The sequence below is a fragment of the Trichinella spiralis genome (assembly GCF_000181795.1).
Source record: "Trichinella spiralis strain ISS 195 chromosome Unknown Scfld1, whole genome shotgun sequence".
NCBI lineage: Eukaryota > Metazoa > Nematoda > Enoplea > Trichinellida > Trichinellidae > Trichinella > Trichinella spiralis.
The window spans coordinates 1,428,794-1,448,691 of record NW_003526940.1 but is presented as its reverse complement, the minus strand read 5'-3'; the positions used below and the strand labels follow the sequence as shown (position 1 = coordinate 1,448,691).

At 28.8% G+C, this 19,898-nt stretch overlaps 4 protein-coding genes across 4 annotated transcripts; 1 reads left to right on the top strand and 3 right to left on the bottom strand.

Annotated features, from left to right (window-relative positions):
* Tsp_07453 (deoxyribonuclease II family protein) lies at nt 1–1,685 on the bottom strand. Its single transcript, XM_003381732.1, has 5 exons — nt 1,528–1,685; nt 1,283–1,485; nt 727–930; nt 162–388; nt 1–105 (listed from the first exon to the last, which is right to left on the bottom strand). The coding sequence occupies exons 1-5, from the start codon at nt 1,683–1,685 to the stop codon at nt 1–3; spliced, it is 897 nt and encodes a 298-aa protein (XP_003381780.1).
* Nucleotides 1,686–7,528: 5,843 nt separating this feature from the next.
* Nucleotides 7,529–9,820, bottom strand: Tsp_07454 (deoxyribonuclease II family protein). Its single transcript, XM_003381731.1, has 6 exons — nt 9,733–9,820; nt 9,064–9,225; nt 8,824–8,988; nt 8,257–8,463; nt 7,690–7,916; nt 7,529–7,633 (listed from the first exon to the last, which is right to left on the bottom strand). Exons 1-6 carry the CDS (start codon nt 9,818–9,820, stop codon nt 7,529–7,531), a joined length of 954 nt encoding a protein of 317 aa, XP_003381779.1.
* Nucleotides 9,821–11,779: 1,959 nt separating this feature from the next.
* Tsp_07455 (hypothetical protein) lies at nt 11,780–12,539 on the top strand. Its single transcript, XM_003381730.1, has 2 exons — nt 11,780–11,894; nt 12,412–12,539. Exons 1-2 carry the CDS (start codon nt 11,780–11,782, stop codon nt 12,537–12,539), a joined length of 243 nt encoding a protein of 80 aa, XP_003381778.1.
* A 988-nt stretch (nt 12,540–13,527) lies between these two features.
* Tsp_07456 (deoxyribonuclease II family protein) lies at nt 13,528–17,591 on the bottom strand. The gene is made up of 8 exons (XM_003381729.1): nt 17,488–17,591; nt 16,847–17,073; nt 16,597–16,767; nt 16,031–16,237; nt 15,157–15,169; nt 14,738–14,975; nt 13,698–13,819; nt 13,528–13,633 (listed from the first exon to the last, which is right to left on the bottom strand). The coding sequence occupies exons 1-8, from the start codon at nt 17,589–17,591 to the stop codon at nt 13,528–13,530; spliced, it is 1,188 nt and encodes a 395-aa protein (XP_003381777.1).
* Between the last annotated feature and the right edge of the window lie 2,307 nt (nt 17,592–19,898).

Sequence of the window (19,898 nt, the reverse complement as noted above, 5' to 3'; positions counted from 1 at the left end):
TTATTTTGGACAATCTTCAAGTTGAGCAGCGATTGCATCAAATCGAGTAAATATGTTAATGTTGTCAATGCAAACTGCCATCGCTGGTTCTCTGGTTTGATTTTTCTAAATTACAGAAAAAATTGAAAAATTGAAATGATATCCAATGCATATAGACTTACAAGATATGGCTTGTCAATATGACAAAATATATTTCCAGGATCTGAAACTGCCCAGTTTGTAATATCTGCTTCGAGATTGGTGTTATGATCAACAACAACAGCTGGACTTTTGATTAAACGAATGTGCCTTTGCGAACCTCTGCAATTTCCTTTCAGTTTGCTGTCTCTTCTTGACCACACTTTGATCGTTTTTTTCAAAACTTTTACAATGACTTTTTTGTAAATTTCTAAAAATTCACGATAATTAATCATAATTTCCTAAATGAACTAAATTTCATATGATTACATTCCAAATTAATGAAGTTTCGTCCGTTCTGCTTAAAATATTTTAAAAGTGAATTATAGAATTTGAAAACTCAATTAGTAAAGCTTATTTTGAAGTTTGCAAAAATTACAGCATTTAACGCTATTCATTTTACACATGATGAACAAAACTGAAAATTTCATTGACTATTCATTGTTGAACTAATAAAATTGATAGATTATTCTTTTTCACCATAAATATATTTTAAAACTTTTGATTACAATTTTCTAAAAGAATAATTGAAACACAGTTCATTCTCACCATATTTCGATGACTCTGATTTACTGTAAATGTGAACTGTTACAGGATTAGCATTTTGTGTACGGATTGTTTGCCTTGATGTAAATGGGGGAAGAGTAGAAATTTTTCCATCTGCCAATTTATTGAAGTATGGCATTGCTGCGGTTTCTGTCTTAGGAATATCGTTATAATATATAACTGGTTGAACAAGTAGTAATGATGCAGCTAAAGAAATAAGAGTCAACAGAAAGAAAATTATTAATCATAGCAGTATTAATGAACGAGAACTACAGTTTCAAAAATGAAAAATGGCAGTTAGTTTTACATAGCTCTACCCTGAAAATTTTGTGAAAATGAAATTCAATTTTTAGCAATAAAACTATTTTCACAGATTTGTAAAAATGATTATGTTATTCGAAATTAGATGAGTTCATGATGCTCATTTCCCAAATCAGATTATTTTTATTAACAGAAATGATATTCCTATATTAAATGTTTAATTTTGTTCTTTAATGCTAAGTCTGAAAACGGAAAGTTTTTCATATCAATGTATTTTCTGAGTAATGAAAATACAAACCGATAGCATTTATTTGCGATTCTGAGATTGTTAGACAAATTAATAAATGTCCTCTGGCATTCTCAGCTGCTGGCCAACTATAGCCTGTTTTTGCGGCTGGAAATCCAGGTACGGTATGTACAATCCACGCTGCAGAATCTGTGGTAGTAGACAGTACTATTACGCCTGCAATATGAATACAGCATTTAAAGAATCTTGATATGCTGTAAAAGATTTCTAAAATTATTAAAATTATATTGAATAACCTTTGCTGTTCGATTTGGTTTTTGTACTCGAAACACCCGGTGGCGCATTGTTGTAAGCAAGAAATTTTATATTTATATGGTTTCCCACCACATGCTCTAGTGCCTTTGCAAATGAATGCTGCGCGTTGTTGTTTAATGGCTGCGCTACGTTCTGCCATGCTGCTGCAGAAGTTGATTCGATTATTTTGCCGTTAGCTTGCCCAGGTGCTTTGTATACTATAGCCCTAAGTTTATAATGAATACTTTATATTTATCAGAAATTTTTTGAATGATTTCCATTACTTACGAACGTACGTGTCGACATAAAATTTTGTTTCATTACATAGTATTTTTTTAATGAACAATAAGCAGCTCTTTAATAGTAAGGGAAGGTACTTTGATAGCCTCTCAAATTGTTGGATTTATCAATGTTAGTTGCAAATTTTATTTGAATGAATAGAAATGAATACTGATATAAGTGTAGTAGGAATAACTGTAAATAAATAAATATAAAAATATAAATAAATAGGTATATATATGTGTCTGGCATTTTCATTTTCTGTTAGTGAATGGTAACACAGTAAATGAAACCTGTGCTTTTATATTATTGATTATTCAAAAGCGGATGCAAAACATTTTGATGCTTACAGGAATTCTTTGAAACCTTACCAGTCTGCTTCGCCGTTACCGGCTGCATTCTGACATTTTGAAATTTGAGAATATGATAAATTAATGAAAAGAAATAATGAGAGCACTTTAAAAAATTCAAACATCATTTATTCTTTCACTGATTAAAGTAAGAACCTCATTTTAACCGTGCTGTTTGGCCTCTCAAATGTTTATTCCATAGAATAATATTTACAGAAAGTTCATTAATTCAACAAATTTTTGAAGAATCATGTTTCCATAAAATTTTGTGGTAATAATGAGCAATTTGTTTCTTTTATTTTAAAATTATTTAACAATAATAAGTATAATAATAATATACTAATTTTATAATGAAATTAAATTGAATTAAATAAGATAATTTGCATTACTTAAGATATTAGTGTTATATACAATGTAATGTTTATTTATTTTGAATTCAATTTTTATTGGATGAATCTTGATTTTTAATACATCATATGAAGTTTGTATAAGTATGTAAGCAAGAATTATTTTATATCCAAGCGCAATAGATTTTGCTATGTTCCCCCCTGAGACTGAAATTTACTTATTTCACTTTCATTTATGATATTTTCAAAAATTGAATAACTCATATGTTACTTAAAGGATGTTATTTTGATATCGTTTTCAAGGCAGTGCATGAATTCAGTTTTGGCACTTTATTAATATGCATAAAAAACTTCCAAAAACATATTCACGACCATAATCTCATATGACTGTTGTCGAAACATTTTCAAACACTTTAATGATTTTTAGCATTTATTATTGGGTATTTGAACAATTGTGCACGCGCACTGTTGACATGATGCTTACAAATATTTATTTATGAAATCAAGTCAGTTAATGTTTATTATCTATTCTTATTTGATTAGTTATGTGGTATTTACCCTTATACTTTAATAAATATATAAAATAACAACCTAATCCTAATGTTTGAGGTTATTTCAGTCGATGATAACCATTGAATATCATGACGTAGACAACAATAAAAGCAAAAAACTAATATAAAAACGGCATCACAGAAACTGCAGCTTAATTAAATTTTTGGTGTTCCCATTGCCATAAAGAAGGTTCACATTAAATAAGACATTAGTCTACTGGAAAAAGCAATTATTATGCAAATACGTTACATATAAATTACACAGTTCACCATACAATATGCATATGTGAAATGCACATATGACTTTTACATCAAAAATGAACATGGCCAGATAATAACCAAACCAGTAATTAAAATTTTATATTTTACAATTTCTTGTTTCAATATTTTTTGGTTCTCCACTTATTTATAACAATATTTGAAATCCGTCATATACGAAGAACAGAAATTCAAGTAACAAAAATTATCCATGTTATTTGTATGTCGTTTAATTAATATCCTGAGCAATCATTAACAAGCATTTATGTAAAAAGCAATATTTATGACAATAAAAAGACAGTTCTATTTGGAAAATAATCGTCAAATTTATGCTGAAATGACTTATTTACAAATGCAATTTCGAAGACTTATAAATAACAATTATGCAGAGATTCTACAGCATTAATGTGTTTTCCTTGTTAAGAACAATTTCGTGGACTTGATGCAAATTGAAATGGTTAACTTTTGAAATACTTATTGTACATTAATGTTGCCATAGTCGAATCACAAATTTGCATGCAACAGACTGTTCCGTAAGAAGAAAAGTGACATCCCTTTCAGAATAAAATAATTTTTCAGGTAGAAAAATTAATTTCAGTGAAATTTAGTATTTAAAAATACAAAGAAGCAGAACAATTTTATCAGAGACTGGATTCATTCTTTGATAAAATGTGAAAAACTGTGACTAATACAATAAAATGCAGAAATATCAAATGCATTGATATTTTTTGTTCTTAACAAAAATAAAATGAGTAGATATTTTAGTAGGCAAGTTTCAAGTTGTGTAGCAATCTCATTAAATCTAGTAAATAAACCATTCTTTTGATGCAGACTGTTACTGCTGATTCTCTTGTATGATTTTTATAAGTTATACAAAAAGTCTTTCTTCAGATAATCACAAATGCTTATAAACTATCAAAATATGGATTGTTCTTATGAAAAAATATATTCCCAAGTTCTGAAACTGCCCACTTTGTGATATATGCTTTAAGATCAGTGTCATGATCAGTAACGGAAGCTGGGTTTTTGATTAGAAGATTGCATCTTATAATAGCCCTGCAATTTATTTTCAGCTTATTTATTTTTCTTGTATTTTAGTTATTTGCATTTTAGCGCTCTTCTCAAAACTTTCAAATAATTTTTTTGTAAAGTTCTAGAGATAGAAATTAATTAATCACTATTAGTCTGCCAGTATATTCCATCTGATTATATTTCAAACTAATGAAGTTTACATTTTTTCCAAAGTAAATTAAACTTTAGTATTTTAAATTTTAATTTGTGAAGGTTATTTTGAACTTTACAAATAGAATAACATTAAAAGTTATTGCTTTGCAACATGAGGTGTAAAAACCCATTCATTTTTGATGTAATCAAGTTGCTAGTGCATTAAACATTAACTAACTGGATTTTGCATTAAAGTAAAATCCATATTTTTGTAGTGCTTAATTACTCGCACTGTCACCAATGTTCTTTGCATCTTCTCTTTAAACAGCTGGCTACTAATGTAAGGATATCTTTTATTTGAAACAAAAGAAAATTCAACATCTTAATTATTAGAAAATTGAAATAAATGCATGTCATTTTGCAGCTCTATATTGCATAAGCACAAAAATTAAATGAAGAATTATGAATATTTTTATTTTTAATTTATTGAAGTTTACTTTGATAACTCAATATGTTTGGGAAATATTTTGTAAATGGTTTTTAGAAATATATAAGAGCTGCTTTTGGTATCAACAGCAGTCCTAAAATGCTATTTATCGTAAAGCACTTTATAGATGTTACTCAAAATTCTGAATGTGCAATGAAATAATATTTTTGAAAACAATTACTTGGAACAAATTATAAACGATATTTATAAAATGGAGAATGCAAATATGTATTTATTCTGAAATTGACTGCAATGATAGTTAGAGCATATTCTTTGATAATCACTTGATGAAACTGTCATAAATTATCATATAAATTTGAATTTACATGACATTCTTCATTAATTGACGCAATCATTATAGAAGGTCAATTAGAATATTAAAAATTACTAGAATAAGATTTAAAAATATGCATCACATTAAATTCTTTAATGTTTTTAAAAATTGATCACAGTTGCAAATAGCGATGAGTACAAGCTGCAAGCAAACAATCCACCAACAGTAAAATTCAAGCTGCAATGCACATAAGGTTAAATTACAAATTACCTTTGAAATGAAAATACGCAAATTTCTCCGTATATCTAATGGATTACTGCATATTATTCAATTCAAAAATAAGTACGCATAATAAAGGTAGAATGAAGAGAAAATTGGAACTAATGCGTTAATCTACTCCTTTGTTTTTCAGCGAAAAATGTTCTCTATTTAACTCGGCAGCTAGTGAAGTTGTGATTGTTGATATTTTTTTAGCTTTCTTTCTTGCATTGTGATATTTTTATATTTATTCTGCAGATTATTTCCGCATGATCTTTTTGTGTTAACTGCATTTTATATCAATTAAAGACAAATGCATAAAATGCATACGATTCTGTAAGTAAAAGAATGACTAATCTAATTAATAAACTGAATCATACATTAAAAAGTCCAACAAATTATATGGAAATGTAAATTTGGTCCATTCAAATTTGAGGCAAATGAGAGTAAAAAAATATTGCTTACATATGTATCAAAGAAAGTATAATTTGAAATGCATATATAAATATTACTCAAATGAAATCGTTCATTTCGATGAAAAATGAATCAAAATAGTTATTGCATGTTTTATATGAATAAGTGAAGTAAAATTTTAAGCAATGCTTATTTGACGGCATATATAATATCGTAAAAATTCGATCCACGCACTCACATATACATATTATTTATCACACTGTCGCCGCCTTGCTTACCATCCCCCAAGCTCTCACCGTCACAAGTTTACATTTGGTGCTTTCTCGCGTGTGCGTTACTTTTTCTATGATTGGTAGCATCTTATTGATTGATGATAGGGATACTTGCTATGACATATCAACCTGTGGTACACAACGATAAATTGAGCTAAAAAAATATTTTCTTTGTTGCAATTTTTAGTAAAAATGATAAATTAAAAAATGATCAGTATGTGCTAAACTGATGCTTGATCTCATTTTTATAACAATCATAAAAAATTTTTTCAATAACCTAACTAAATTTCAAAATTGATTATGGTATTTTAGATAATTATATATCCCCATTCGTTGATGATGTTTACAAATATTTACTGTTAAAAGCAAATTAGTTAATATTTACTTTCTATTCTCATTTGAGCGATTGCGTTGTCCTTATCAAATTATTTAAATAGATAATACGTACGCGTGATCATTACGTTTATTTAAATAAAAATAAGTCTTGTATATTGCGAAATTAACGAAAATAAAAATGAAAAACTGTGACTGAGATTTTATCAATGCACGTGTTTTAGATTGCTACTTGCGCATTTCATTCGATTCATGTAGGAATGTAGGAATACATGTATCAACTGTAGTTCTTTCAAACTTCTTGTTTTTGTAAAAAAATTCACACTAAATCTGAAATTAATCCATTGTGGAAAATAATTATTATATAAACATATCGCTTAGTAATTACAAAGATCACCATGCAACAGGCTTATATTATGTGCACAGACATCTCCTACATTTAAAATTCATATGATTTCAAAACTATCGCCACATATTATATCGGTGTAACAGGAAGATAGCAATAACGAAGTTTAAATTGTACTATACAAGCAAAATGAAACCGATCAAATATGGAAAATTATAACTGGCAATACACTTTCAGTGCAAATTATGTATTCAGTGTTTTATAAATTATAATTCCTCATAATTCACTTTCCAAAAAAATTAATACCGTTGGACATACTAAAATCTTAACACTTTTGGAATTCGACTAGTTCTCGTATCAGATTTCTGGCTTTTTTCTGCTTATAAAAAAAGGGTTAAAAATTAATTAAATTGAGGCTAATCAATGAGTTTCAAAGTTATTTCAATTTGCAGCAGATTGCTGAAGTAAAAAATGTGAAAACAATTATGAAAGAAATTTCTTCAATGAAACAAATCCAAACCCTCTGCTTCAATTGGCTTTTCCATGGTAATCATGAGCTTTTCCATAAAAAGAACAAAATTCTGATTGATATAATCGAACGCGTAAATATCTGATTCATCAGTGCAACTTGCTTTAACAAAATATTAAAGTGGGAAAATATTATGAAACTTTATTTTGGACAATCCTCAAGTTGAGCAGCGATTGCATCAAATCGAGTAAATATATTAATGTTGTCAATGCAAATTGCCATCGCTGGTTCTCTGGTTTGATTTTTCTAAATTATAGAAAAAATTGAAAAATTAAAATGATATCTAATGCATATGAACTTACAAAATATGGCTTGTCAATATGACAAAATATATTTCCAGGATCTGAAACTGCCCAGTTTGTAATATCTGCTTCGAGATTGGTGTTATGATCAACAACAACAGCTGGACTTTTGATTAAACGAATGTGCCTTTGCGAACCTCTACAATCCCCTTTCAATTTGCTGTCTCTTCTTGACCACACTTTGATCGTTTTTTTCAAAACTTTTACAATCACTTTTTTGTAAATTTCTAAAAATTCACGATAATTAATCATAATTTCATACATAAACTAAATTTCATATGATTACATTCCAAATTAATGAAGTATCGTTCGTTCTGCTTAAAATATTTTGAAGGTGAATTACAGAATTTGGAACTTTATTAGTAAAGCTTATTTTGAACTTTGCAAAAATTACAGCATTTAAAGCTGTTCATTTTACACATGATGGACAAAACTGATAATTTCATTAACCATTCATTGCTGAACTAATAAAATTAAAAGCAAATTATCCTTTTTAACAATAATTATATTTTAAAAATGTTGATTTCAATGCTCCAAAATAGCAGTTGAAACTCAGCTCATGCTCACCATATTTAGATGACTCTGATTTACTGTAAATATGAACTGTTACAGGAGTTCCAGGACTTTGCGTACGGATTGTTAGCCTTGATGTAAATGGCGGAAGAGTAGGAATTTTTCCTTCTGCCAATTTATTGAAGTATGGCATTGCTGCAGTTTCTGTCTTAGGAATATCGTTATAATGTATAAGTGGTTGAACAAGTAGTAATGATGCAGCTAAAGAACAAAAAGAAAATTATAAATCATAGCACTATTTATGGACGAGATTTACAATTTCAAAATTGAAAAATGGTGGTTGCCTTCATATAGCTCTACCATGAAAATTTTGTGAAAATAAAATTAATGTCTTTTGCAATAAATATATTTTCACAGATTTGTATAAATGATTATGTTATTCGAAGTTAGATGAGTTCATGATGCTCATTTCCCAAATCTGATTATTATTATTGTTGTCAGAAATGGTATTCCTATATTAAATATTTATTTTATAGATATTTAATTTTGTTCTTTTATGTTAAGTTTGAAAATGGAAAGTTTCTCATATCAATATATTTGCTGAGTAATAAAAATACAAACCGATAGCATTTATTTGCGATTTTACGATTGTTAGACAAATTAGCAAATGTCCTCTGGCGTTCTCAGCTACTGGCCAACTGTAGCCTGTTTTTGCGGCTGGAAATCCAGGTACGGTATGCACAGTCCACGCTGCAGAATCTGCATTGGTGGCCAGTAATATTACGCCTGCAATATAAATACCAAATTTTATTTGAAATGCTACCAGAGGTTTCGAAAATTATTAAAATTATACTGAATAACCTTTGCTGTTTGATCTTGTCTTTAGATTTGGAACTCCAGGTGGAGCATTATTGTATGCAAGAAATTTTGCATTGGCATTGTTTCCCACAACATGCTGTAGTGCCGTTGCAAATGAATGCCCGTTATTGCTGCTTAATGCTTGTGCTCCGTCCTGCCAGGCTCCTGCAGCAGTTGATTCGATTATTTTGCCGTTAGCTTGCCCAGGTGCTTTGTATACTATAGCCCTAAATTTATAATGAATACTTTTTATTTATAAAAATTTTTTGAATGATTTCTATTACGTGTCGTGCCGACATAAAATTATGTTTAATACGTGTTATTTTTTAATGAACAGTAAGCAGCCCTAAAATAGTAAAGAAAGGTGCTTTCAGAGCCTCACGTAGTGTTAGATTTATCAATTCTAGTTGCAAATATTATTTGAATGAATAGAAATGAATATTGATATAAATCAAGCAGGAATAACTATTAATAAATAAACATAAAGATATATATATAAATATAAATAAATGATTATATGTGTACATTATATATATGTATATAATATATATTTTTTTCTTTTCCATTAATGAATGATAATGCAATAAACAAATCCTGTGCCTTCATTTTATAAAATTTTTCAAAACAAATGGAAAATATTTTGATGGTTTTATGAACTCTTTGAAACCTTACCAGTCTGCATCACCACCGCCAGCTCTATTTTGACATTTTGTAGTTTGAGAATACGATAAATTAATGAAAAGAAACAGTGAAAGCACATTAAAAAATTCAAGCATCATTTATTCCTTCACTGATTAAACTGAGAACATAATTTTAACCGCGCTGTTTGGCCTCTCAAATGTTTATTCCATAGAATAATATTTGCAGAAAGTTCATTAATTCAACAAATTTTTGAAGAATCATGTTTCAATAAAATTGTGTGCTGATAATAAGCAATTTATTTCTTTTATTTTCAAATTATTTAACAATAATAAGTATAATAATAATAATATACTAATTTTATAATGAAATTAAATTGAATTAAATAAGATAATTCACATTATTTAAGATATTTGTGTTATATATAATGTAATTTTCATTTATTTTGAATTCAGTTTTTATTAGAAGAATCTTGATTTTTAATACATTATATGAAATTTGTATAAGAATGTATTGGAAGAATTATTTTATATGTAAACGCAAATGATTTTGCTATGTTCCCCTCTGAACTGTGATTTACTTATTTCACTTTCAATTCCGATATTTTTAAATATTGTATAACTAATATGTTACTAAAAAGATGTTATTTTGATATTGCCTTCAAGTCAGCGCATGAATTCAGCTTTGACACTTTGTTAATATGTATAAAAAAGCTTCCAAAAGCATATGGATGACTATAATCTCATATGACTGTTGTCGAAACATTTTCAAACACTTTAATGATTTTTAGCATTTATTATTGGGTATTTGAACAATTGTGTTCGCGCACTGTTGACATGATGCTTATGAAATCAAGTCAGTTAATGTTTATTTTCTATTCTTATTTGATTAGATATGTGGTATTTACTCTTATACTTTAATAAATATATAAAATAACAACCGAATCCTAATGTTTGAGGTTATTTCAGTCGAAGATAACCATTAAATATCATGACGTAGGCAACAATAGAAGCAAAAAACTAATATAAAAACGGCATCACAGAAACTGCAGCTTAACTAAATTTTTGGTGTTCACGTTGCCATAAAGAAGTTTTACATTAAATAAGACATTAGTCTATTGGAAGAAGCAATTATTATGCAAATACGTTATACGTATTATACGTAATATAAATTACACAGTTCACCATACAATATGCATATGTGAAATGCACATATGACTTTTACATCAAAAATGAATATGACCAGATATTACCAAACCAGTAATTACAATTTTATATTTTATAATTTCTTGTTTTAATATTTTTTTGGTTCTCCACGTATTTATAACAATATTTCAAATCGTCATATGTGAAAAACAGGAATTCAAGTAGCAAAAATTACCTATGCTATTTGCATGTCGTTTAATTAATATCCTGAGCGATCATTGACAAGCATTTATAAAAATATTAATAATAATGACAATAAAAAGACCGTTTTTATTTGGAAAATAATAGTCAAATGTATGCTGAAATATCTTATTTACAAATACAACTTCAGAGACTTATAAATAGCAATTATGCAAAGTTTCATTCATTACAGTATTAGTGTGTTTTCCTTATAAAAACAACTTTTTGGACTTGATGCAAAATTGAAATGGTTAACTTTTGAAATATTTACTGCACATTTATGTTGTTATAGTCAAACCACAAATCTGTATGCAGCAAACTGTCCCGTAAAAAAGAAAGTGACATTCCTTTTCAGAATAAAATAATTTTTCAGGTAGAAAAATTAATTTCACTGAAATTTTGTATTTAAAAATACAAAAAAGCAGATCAATTTTATCAGAGACTGGATTTATTCTTTGATGAAATGTGAAAAACTGTGACTAATACAATCAAATGCAGAAATATCAAATGCATTGATATTTTTCATTCTGAACAAAAATAAAATGAGTAGATATTTTAGTAGGCAAGTTTCAAGTTGTGTAGCAATCTCATTAAATCTAGTAAATAAACCATTCTTTTGATACAGACTGTTACTGCTGATTCTCTTGTTTGATTTTTATAAGTTATACAAAAAGCCTTTCTTCAGATAATCACAAATGCTTATAAACTATCAAAATATGGATTGTCCTTATGAGGAAATATTCCCAAGTTCTGAAACTGCCCACTTTGTGATATACGCTTTAAGATCAGTGTCAAGATCAGTAACGGAAGGTGGGTTTTTGATTAGAAGATTGCATCTTTTAATAGCCCTGCAATTTATTTTCAGCTTATTTATTTTTCTTGTATTTTAGTTATTTGCAGTTGACACTTTTAGCGCTTTTCTCAAAACTTTGAAATAATTTTTTTGTAAAGTTCTAAAGATAGAAATTAATTAATCACTATTAGTCTGCCAGAATATTCCATCTGATTATATTTCAAACTAATGAAGTTCACATTTTTTCCAAAGTAAATAAAACTTTAATATTTTAAATTTTAATTTGTGAAGGTTATTTTGAGCTTTACAAAAAGTATAACATTAAAAGTTATTGCTTTGAAACATAAGGTGCAAAAACCCATTCATTTTTGATCTGATCAAATTGTTAGTGCATTATTTTTAAATTAAATAAATAAAAAATTCCTTTGATCTGATTAATCAAAATCTTCACAGAGAATAATTGAATTCATGAAGCAGCTCATCTCCGTATGTGTAGATATCTGTGATTTGCTATATATATATGAACTATTACAGAACTTGCTACATTTGAATTACGAATTGATCGTTTTGATGCAAACAGTGGAAAAGTAGGAATTACTCTAAATTCCAGTTTATTGAAGTATTGCATTGGTGCAGTTTCTTTTTCAGGAACATCATTATAATGCACCACAGCTTGACGAGCAATAATGAGGCAGCTAATGAAATAAGGATAAGAAGAAAGAAAATTTTAAGTAATATTACTATTATTAGATGATTAGAACCAGAAAATTTTCAAATCAGAATATGTAGGTTAGTTCTATACAACTTTGCCATTAAATATTTCAGTAAAATTTCTCAACTTCTTAAAATGGAAGTGTCAGTTAGATTCAATGGGGTAAAGATTACTTTAATAAGTGCAGATAAATCAGTAGATAAAATTTTCTTGATTAAACTCTATAATAAGTAACGGAATTTTAAATTAAATCTTTAATTTCATGGAATCATTGAAATTATGAATGTTTCTTTAATTCGTGTAATAATTTGAGCTAGAAAAATGCCAATCTGCAGCATTTTTCTGAGATTCAGTGACAGATGTCCTTTCCTGCAGGTCTACTTTGTCGCAATTTTCCAGTTTGATATTCTTGAATAGTATGCCCAATTAGCGCTGCAGAGCTGTACGAGATTTCTATACAATTGGATAGAACTGTAACTTCTCTTCAATTACATTACATTTCGTCTAAACTTCCACGTAGAACAACATTACTCCTATTATACTATGCTGAATATGGAGCTAACAATAGGCAGCTTCATTATGGCTTTTGTTTTCAACAATGCTGAAATATTTTTATGCTTGCAGTACTTCCCACAGGACTTATGTATAAATATGCATTGAAGAGGACTTTTTACTTTATATAGAAACGGTATATTCTTTTTCTGCGTTGCACTTCTGAAATATAAATTTAATTCATGATTAATGCATGTTTCATGATGTTAAAAAACAAGTCAAATGTGGGCAAATCAATTCAAGAAAATTGATCAAAATTGTATGTCGTCAGCAAAAAATTTGTGACAAAAAATGAAAAATGTTAACCCAAAAAATAAAGTTTATCTATTTTACATTTCAACTGTAATGCATAACTCATAATAGTTTGTTCATTGCCATTTCCTTGATTACTGGTGTCCTTGATTGTCAGCCGTATCAATTGCTTCCTCCATTGATTTATCACTTCTAAAAGACACCAGTGGTGCAATTTTATTTAGAAAAAGGTACCCAAGACTGCAATGAAAATATGAATACAGCAAAAAAGCTGCTTTAATCAGTATACTAGTGCAGAACTCACACTGCCAGTTTTATGGTGCCTTTAATAATAGCTTTTTCCAGGAGGTTTTCACAGACCACATGGTAAACAGTGTTGTTAGGAAGTCTGTAAACAGTCTTCTCCAAAATGCCAAATGACCACTCCTGTAACAAGACTGATTTTTACTTAGAAATTCTCGATGGCCTCACTGCCAGTATGAATAAAGAGAATGCTTTGCCAAAATATCATTTGAAACTTGCGGAAATTCGTCGAGCAGTTGGAAAAAGCCGTCCGTAAGAAAATGAAAAGTCCAAAATAACATAAATCACATTTTCTGCTAAAATTATTGTTACAATTCATAATTCACATTCATCTATATTGCTGCCATTATATATCGCAGGAATCAGCAACATTTAAAATCATGAAGTAAAAGATTCCTATAAAAGAATGTCAAAACACTTAAAAATCTCTTGCTCGCCATATCTAGTGAGATTAAATTGCTATAAATCAAGATCTACATCAATTTTTGTCCTCTTTGTGTAAATTCTTTCCTAAAATGCAAATGATGGCAAATCATGAATTTTACTTTTTGTTAATTTATGAATTCCTGCAGTTAATATGTTAAGAACACTTTTGCAATACACAAATCACTTAATAATCAAAACCTGCTTCAAATTTAGAGTTACTTAATGTTTTCATTGTTTTTTCCAACCTTCGTTGAGATGCTCTTAACAAAGAATCTTCCATGTCATTTGTCATTATTTCATCAGCGAGAAAAGAAGCATGTTACTTTTACTGCAAAAATTTATAAAACTTTTACATTTTGAAATTGCTGAAGAGTTTTTTACAATGTTTTCTTGCATTCTTTGTCTTGAAAACCATCGTAGAACCATGAAAACCAAATGGGAAAATTATGAAATTTTATTTTGGACAATCTTCAAGTTGAGCAGCGATAGCATCAAATCGAGTAAATATATTAATGTTGTCAATGCAAACTGCCATCGCTGGTTCTCTGGTTTGATTTTTCTAAATTACAGAAAAAATTGAAAAATTGAAATGATATCCAATGCATATAGACTTACAAGATATGGCTTGTCAATATGGCAAAATATATTTCCAGGATCTGAAACTGCCCAGTTAGTGATGTCTGATTCAAGATTCGTGTTATGACCGTTAATGGCAGCTGGGCTTTTGATTAAACGAATGTGTCTTTGAGAACCTCTGCAATCCCCTTTCACTTTGCTGTCTCTTCTTGACCACACCTTGATTGTTTTTTTCAAAACTTTTACAATCACTTTTTTGTAAATTTCTAAACATTCACTGTAATTAATGATAATTTTCTACATAAACTAAGTTTCATATGATCACATTCCAAATAAATGAAGTTCCTATTTTGCTTAAAATATTTTTAATTTAAATTATGACATTTGAAATTTTCAATTAACAAAGCTTATTTTGAACTTTGCAAAAATTACGGCATTGAACGTTATTCATTGAATACCTGATGAGGAAAACTGAAAATTTCATTGATTATTCATTGTTGAACTACTAAAATCAATAGTCGATTATTCATTTTCACCACAGATATTTTTTAATACTCATGATTACTATCTTCTAAAACAATGATTCCCAAAGTGGGCGAAATCGCCCCTTTGGGGGCGGTGGGAAGTAGGGGGGGGGCACTTGGGGAACGCTGGTAAATAACGGAGCACATTGGAGGGGGGCGCTTGAACACAATGTTTTATGTTCTGTATTTATATTGATATTTAAGAATATTGATTAATCATTTTGTGCTTAATGTGAAATGTGGTTTCTTCATCTTCTTCGCTTTGCCTTTTCAAACACTGACGAGATCGAAATGGAATTAGAAGAGTAATTAATTGATTTGCAAACCAATGAAGAGTTAAAGCCGAAGTTTAAAAACGGATATCATTCTTTCTGATTACAAAAACAAATATCGGACCTCTATCCCGGTATATGGAGAATGGTAAGAAAGTTCCTACTTGCCTTCCCATCTTCCTATTTAGTTGAGCGTGACTTAAGTGTGGTCACTGATTTTCTAACAAAGAAAAGAAACCGACTGCAAATCGACAAACGTGGTGATTTACGACTGTTCCTTACCAACATTGAACTCAATGTAGACAGATTAGTTGCAATGCACCAACCCCATCCATCACATTAATTATTTTCTCACTATATGATTATTTTTGAAAGAAGACCCGATTTGAATAAATAGTCTGTTTAAAACTTCATTATTTTTTGACAATAATTTAGGGGGGCGTTTGAAAAATATATGTCACTCAAGGGGACGATAGCCTGAAAAAGTTTGGGAAACACTGTTCTAAAAGAACAACGGAAAATCAGCTCATACTCACCATATTTAGATGTCTCTGATTTACTGTAAATATGAACGGTTACAGCAGCTGCACCACTTTGTGTACGGATTGTCTGTCTTGATGTAAATGGCGGAAGAGTGGGAATTTTTCCTTCTGCCAATTTATTGAAGTATGGCATTGCTGCAGTCTCTGTTTCAGGGATATCATTGTAATGTACCATAGGTTGAACGAGTAGCAATGATGCAGCTAAAGAACAAAAAGAAAATTATAAATCATAGCACTATTTATGGATGAGATGTACAATTTCAAAATTGAAAATTGATGATTACCTTCATATGGCTGTACCATGAAATTTTGTAAAAATAAAATTAATATCTATAGCAATAAAAATATTTTCACAGATTTGTAAAAATGATTATGTTATTTGAAGTTAGATGAGTTCATGATGCTCATTTCCCAAATCTGATTATTATTATTATTATCAGAAATGGTATTCATATATTAAATATTTATTTTATAGATATTTAATTTTGTTCTTTAATGCTAAGTTTGAAGATGGAAAGTTTCCCATATCAATATATTGGCTGAGTAATGAAAATACAAACCGATAGCATTTATTTGTGATTCTGAGATTGTTAAGCAAATTAGTAAATGCCCTCTGGCGTTCTCAGCTAATGGCCAATTGTAGCCTGTTTTTGCGGCTGGAAATCCAGGTACGGTATGTACAATCCATGCTGCTGAATCTGTACCAGGAGCAATAGATAAAATTATTATACCTGCAATATGAATGCAACATGACAAAATCTTGATATGCCATCAAAGATTTTTAAAATTATTTTAAATATATTTAGTAACCTTTGCTGTTCGATTTGGTTTTTATACTGGGAACACCCGGCGGCGCATTGTTGTACGCAAGAAATTTTACATTAGGATTATCTCCCACCACGTGCTGTAGTGCTGTTGCAAATGAATGCTGTGCGTTGTTGTTTAATGGCTGTGCTCCGTCCTGCCAGTCCCTAGCAGCATCAGTTGCTTCGATAATTTTTCCTGTAGCTTGCCCAGGTGCTTTGTATAGTATGGCCCTAAATTCATTATGAAAACTTCCAATTGATTTATTACAAGTTCTCTTGAATAATTTTCATTACTTATGATCTTACTTATCCACAAAAAATTATGTTTTACTCTGCAGTATTTTTTAATGAACAATGAGCAGTCTTGAAATAATGAAAAAATTCTGGGGGACTTTACATAGTGTTGAATTCATCACCATTCGTTGCAAATTTAAGTTAAATGAATATAAACGAATATATATATATATATATATATATACATATCAATTTAAATAAATATAGATAAATATATGCATAATGTGCGGAATTATTATTTTCTGTTTGTAAATGACAGGACAATATTCGAAGAATGTGCTTTCCTATTATAGGATATTCAAAAACAGATATAAATCACTTTGCGCTTTCAGGGCTTCCTTGAAACCTTACCAGTCTGCTTCACCACCTCCAGCTCTATTCTGACATTTTGTAGTTTGAGAATACGTTAAATTAATGAAAAAAAATAGTGCGAGCACATTAAAAAATGCAAGCATCATTTACGCCGTCGCTGATTAAACTGTGAACATCATTCTAAACATGCCATTTGGCTTCTCAAATGTTTATTCCATTGATCAATATTTATAGAAAATTCATTAGTTCAACAAATTTTTGAAATTCAATCTTTTCTTAAAATTTTATGATAACAATAAGCAATTTATTTGTTAATTTTTTAAAATTACTTAATAATAATAATAAAATAATTATTCAATAATTTAATTAAATTGAATAGTGATAATTTAATATGTATTATAGAAAATACTTGTGTTATGCACAATGTAATTCTTATTTCGCTTTCATTTTTATTGCAAGATTTTTATTTTTGCTACGTTATTTATGACATTGTGCAAGTATGCACAGAAAGATTTATTTTATATTTAAGTACAAAAGTTACTGAAAAATTAAATAATTTTATTCTAGAAAAGCAAGGTTGTTAAATAAAAACTGCTGATATATTTATTTTTTACTGAATTATCGCTTTAATTAAAAGGTCTGAGGTGCAAATATCTCATTTTTTATTGCGTGGGAAGTATAGTAAATAATAGCGCTTTTGGTACAAACAAATAATAGCAAAATGCGGTTGGTTGTGACATACAGTGCAGTTATTGCTGAAAATTTAGAATATCCGAGTGATTGCCTGAGAATGTTATTTTATTTAAATAAATACATCTAAATAAATTAATCAAAATAATTAAACAAGCAATGAAAATAAAAAAAGGAAAAATGCATTTGTTCTGTTATCAAAATTTGAGCTTATTTTGTGAGAGGTTTTTAAAGTAAACGCCCTAAATTTTGATTTGAAATTATGAATTTGGTAGTGCCATTATCAAAAATAAATCATAGGCAGTAAATAAGCATAAAATTTGTAACGTATTAAATTATTTAATCCATTTGAAAAGTGGTCATATTGATGAATAACCGTGTACATATATGGATATGTGATCAGAAGAAGTAATTTACTGACAATGAAATTAAAGCAGCTTACCTTGCACAGGGATTTCAATTATAGGTTTTGCTGTAAAAAAGTTTCTATAAAATTCTGTAATTGGGTTGTTCATTGTTGTATATCATTAAATTGAAGAACCTGCGCCCATAAAAGATGCCAAATAAAGAGAAAATTAGAAATATCATGCTTCTCTTTTTTATTTTTCTTTGATCTTATTCAGACCGCTGCATTTAACTAAGAAGCTGATGAGCTAAGAATTGTAAAAAATCTTTCAGTATCCTGACTAAATTTCAAAATTAATTATGGAGTTTTGGATAATTATATATCCCCATTGGTTGATGATGTTTACAAATATTTGCTGTTAAAAGCAAATTAGTTAATATTTACTTTCTATTCTCATTTGAGCGATTGCGTTGTCCTTATCAAATTATTTAAATAGACAATACGTACGCGTGATCATTACGTTTATTTCAATAAAAATAAGTCTTGTTTATTGTGAAATTAACAAAAATAAAAATGAAAACTGTGACTGAGATTTTATCAATGCACATGCTTTAGATTGCTACTTGCGCATTTCATTCGTATTCATGTACGAATACATGTATCAACTGTAGTTCTTTCAAACTTATTGTTTTTGTTAAAGAAATTCACACTAAATCTGAAATTAATCCATTGTAGAAAATAATTATTATATAAACATATTGCTAAATAATTACAAAGATCACCATGCAATATGCTTATATGATGTACACAGACATCTCCTACATTTAAAATTCATATGATTTGAAAACCATAGTCACATATTATATCGATGTAACAGGAAGATAACAATAACGAAGTTTAAATTGTACTTTACAAGCTAAAGAAAACCGATAAAATATGGAAAATTATAACTGGCAATACACTTTCAATGCAAATTATGTATTTAGCGTTTTACAAATTATTATTCCTCATAATTTACTTCTCAAAAAAATTAAAACCGTTGGACGTAGTAAAATCTTAACATTTTTGGAATAAGACTAGTTCTCGTCTCAGATTTCTGGATTTTTTCTGTTTATAAAAAAAAGGGACAAAAATTAATTAAATTGAAACTAATCAATGAGTTTCAAAATTATTTCAATTTGCAGCACATTGCTGAAGTAAAAAAGGGAAAAACAATTATGAAAGAAATTTCTTCAATAAAACAAATCCAAACCCGCTGCTTCAATTGGCTTTTCCATTATCATTTCCATGGTAATCATGAACTTTTTGATAAAAAGAACAAAATTCTGACTGATATAATCTAACGCGTAAGTATCTGATTCATCAGTGCAACTTGCTTTAACAAAATATTAAAGTGGGAAAATATTATGAAAAT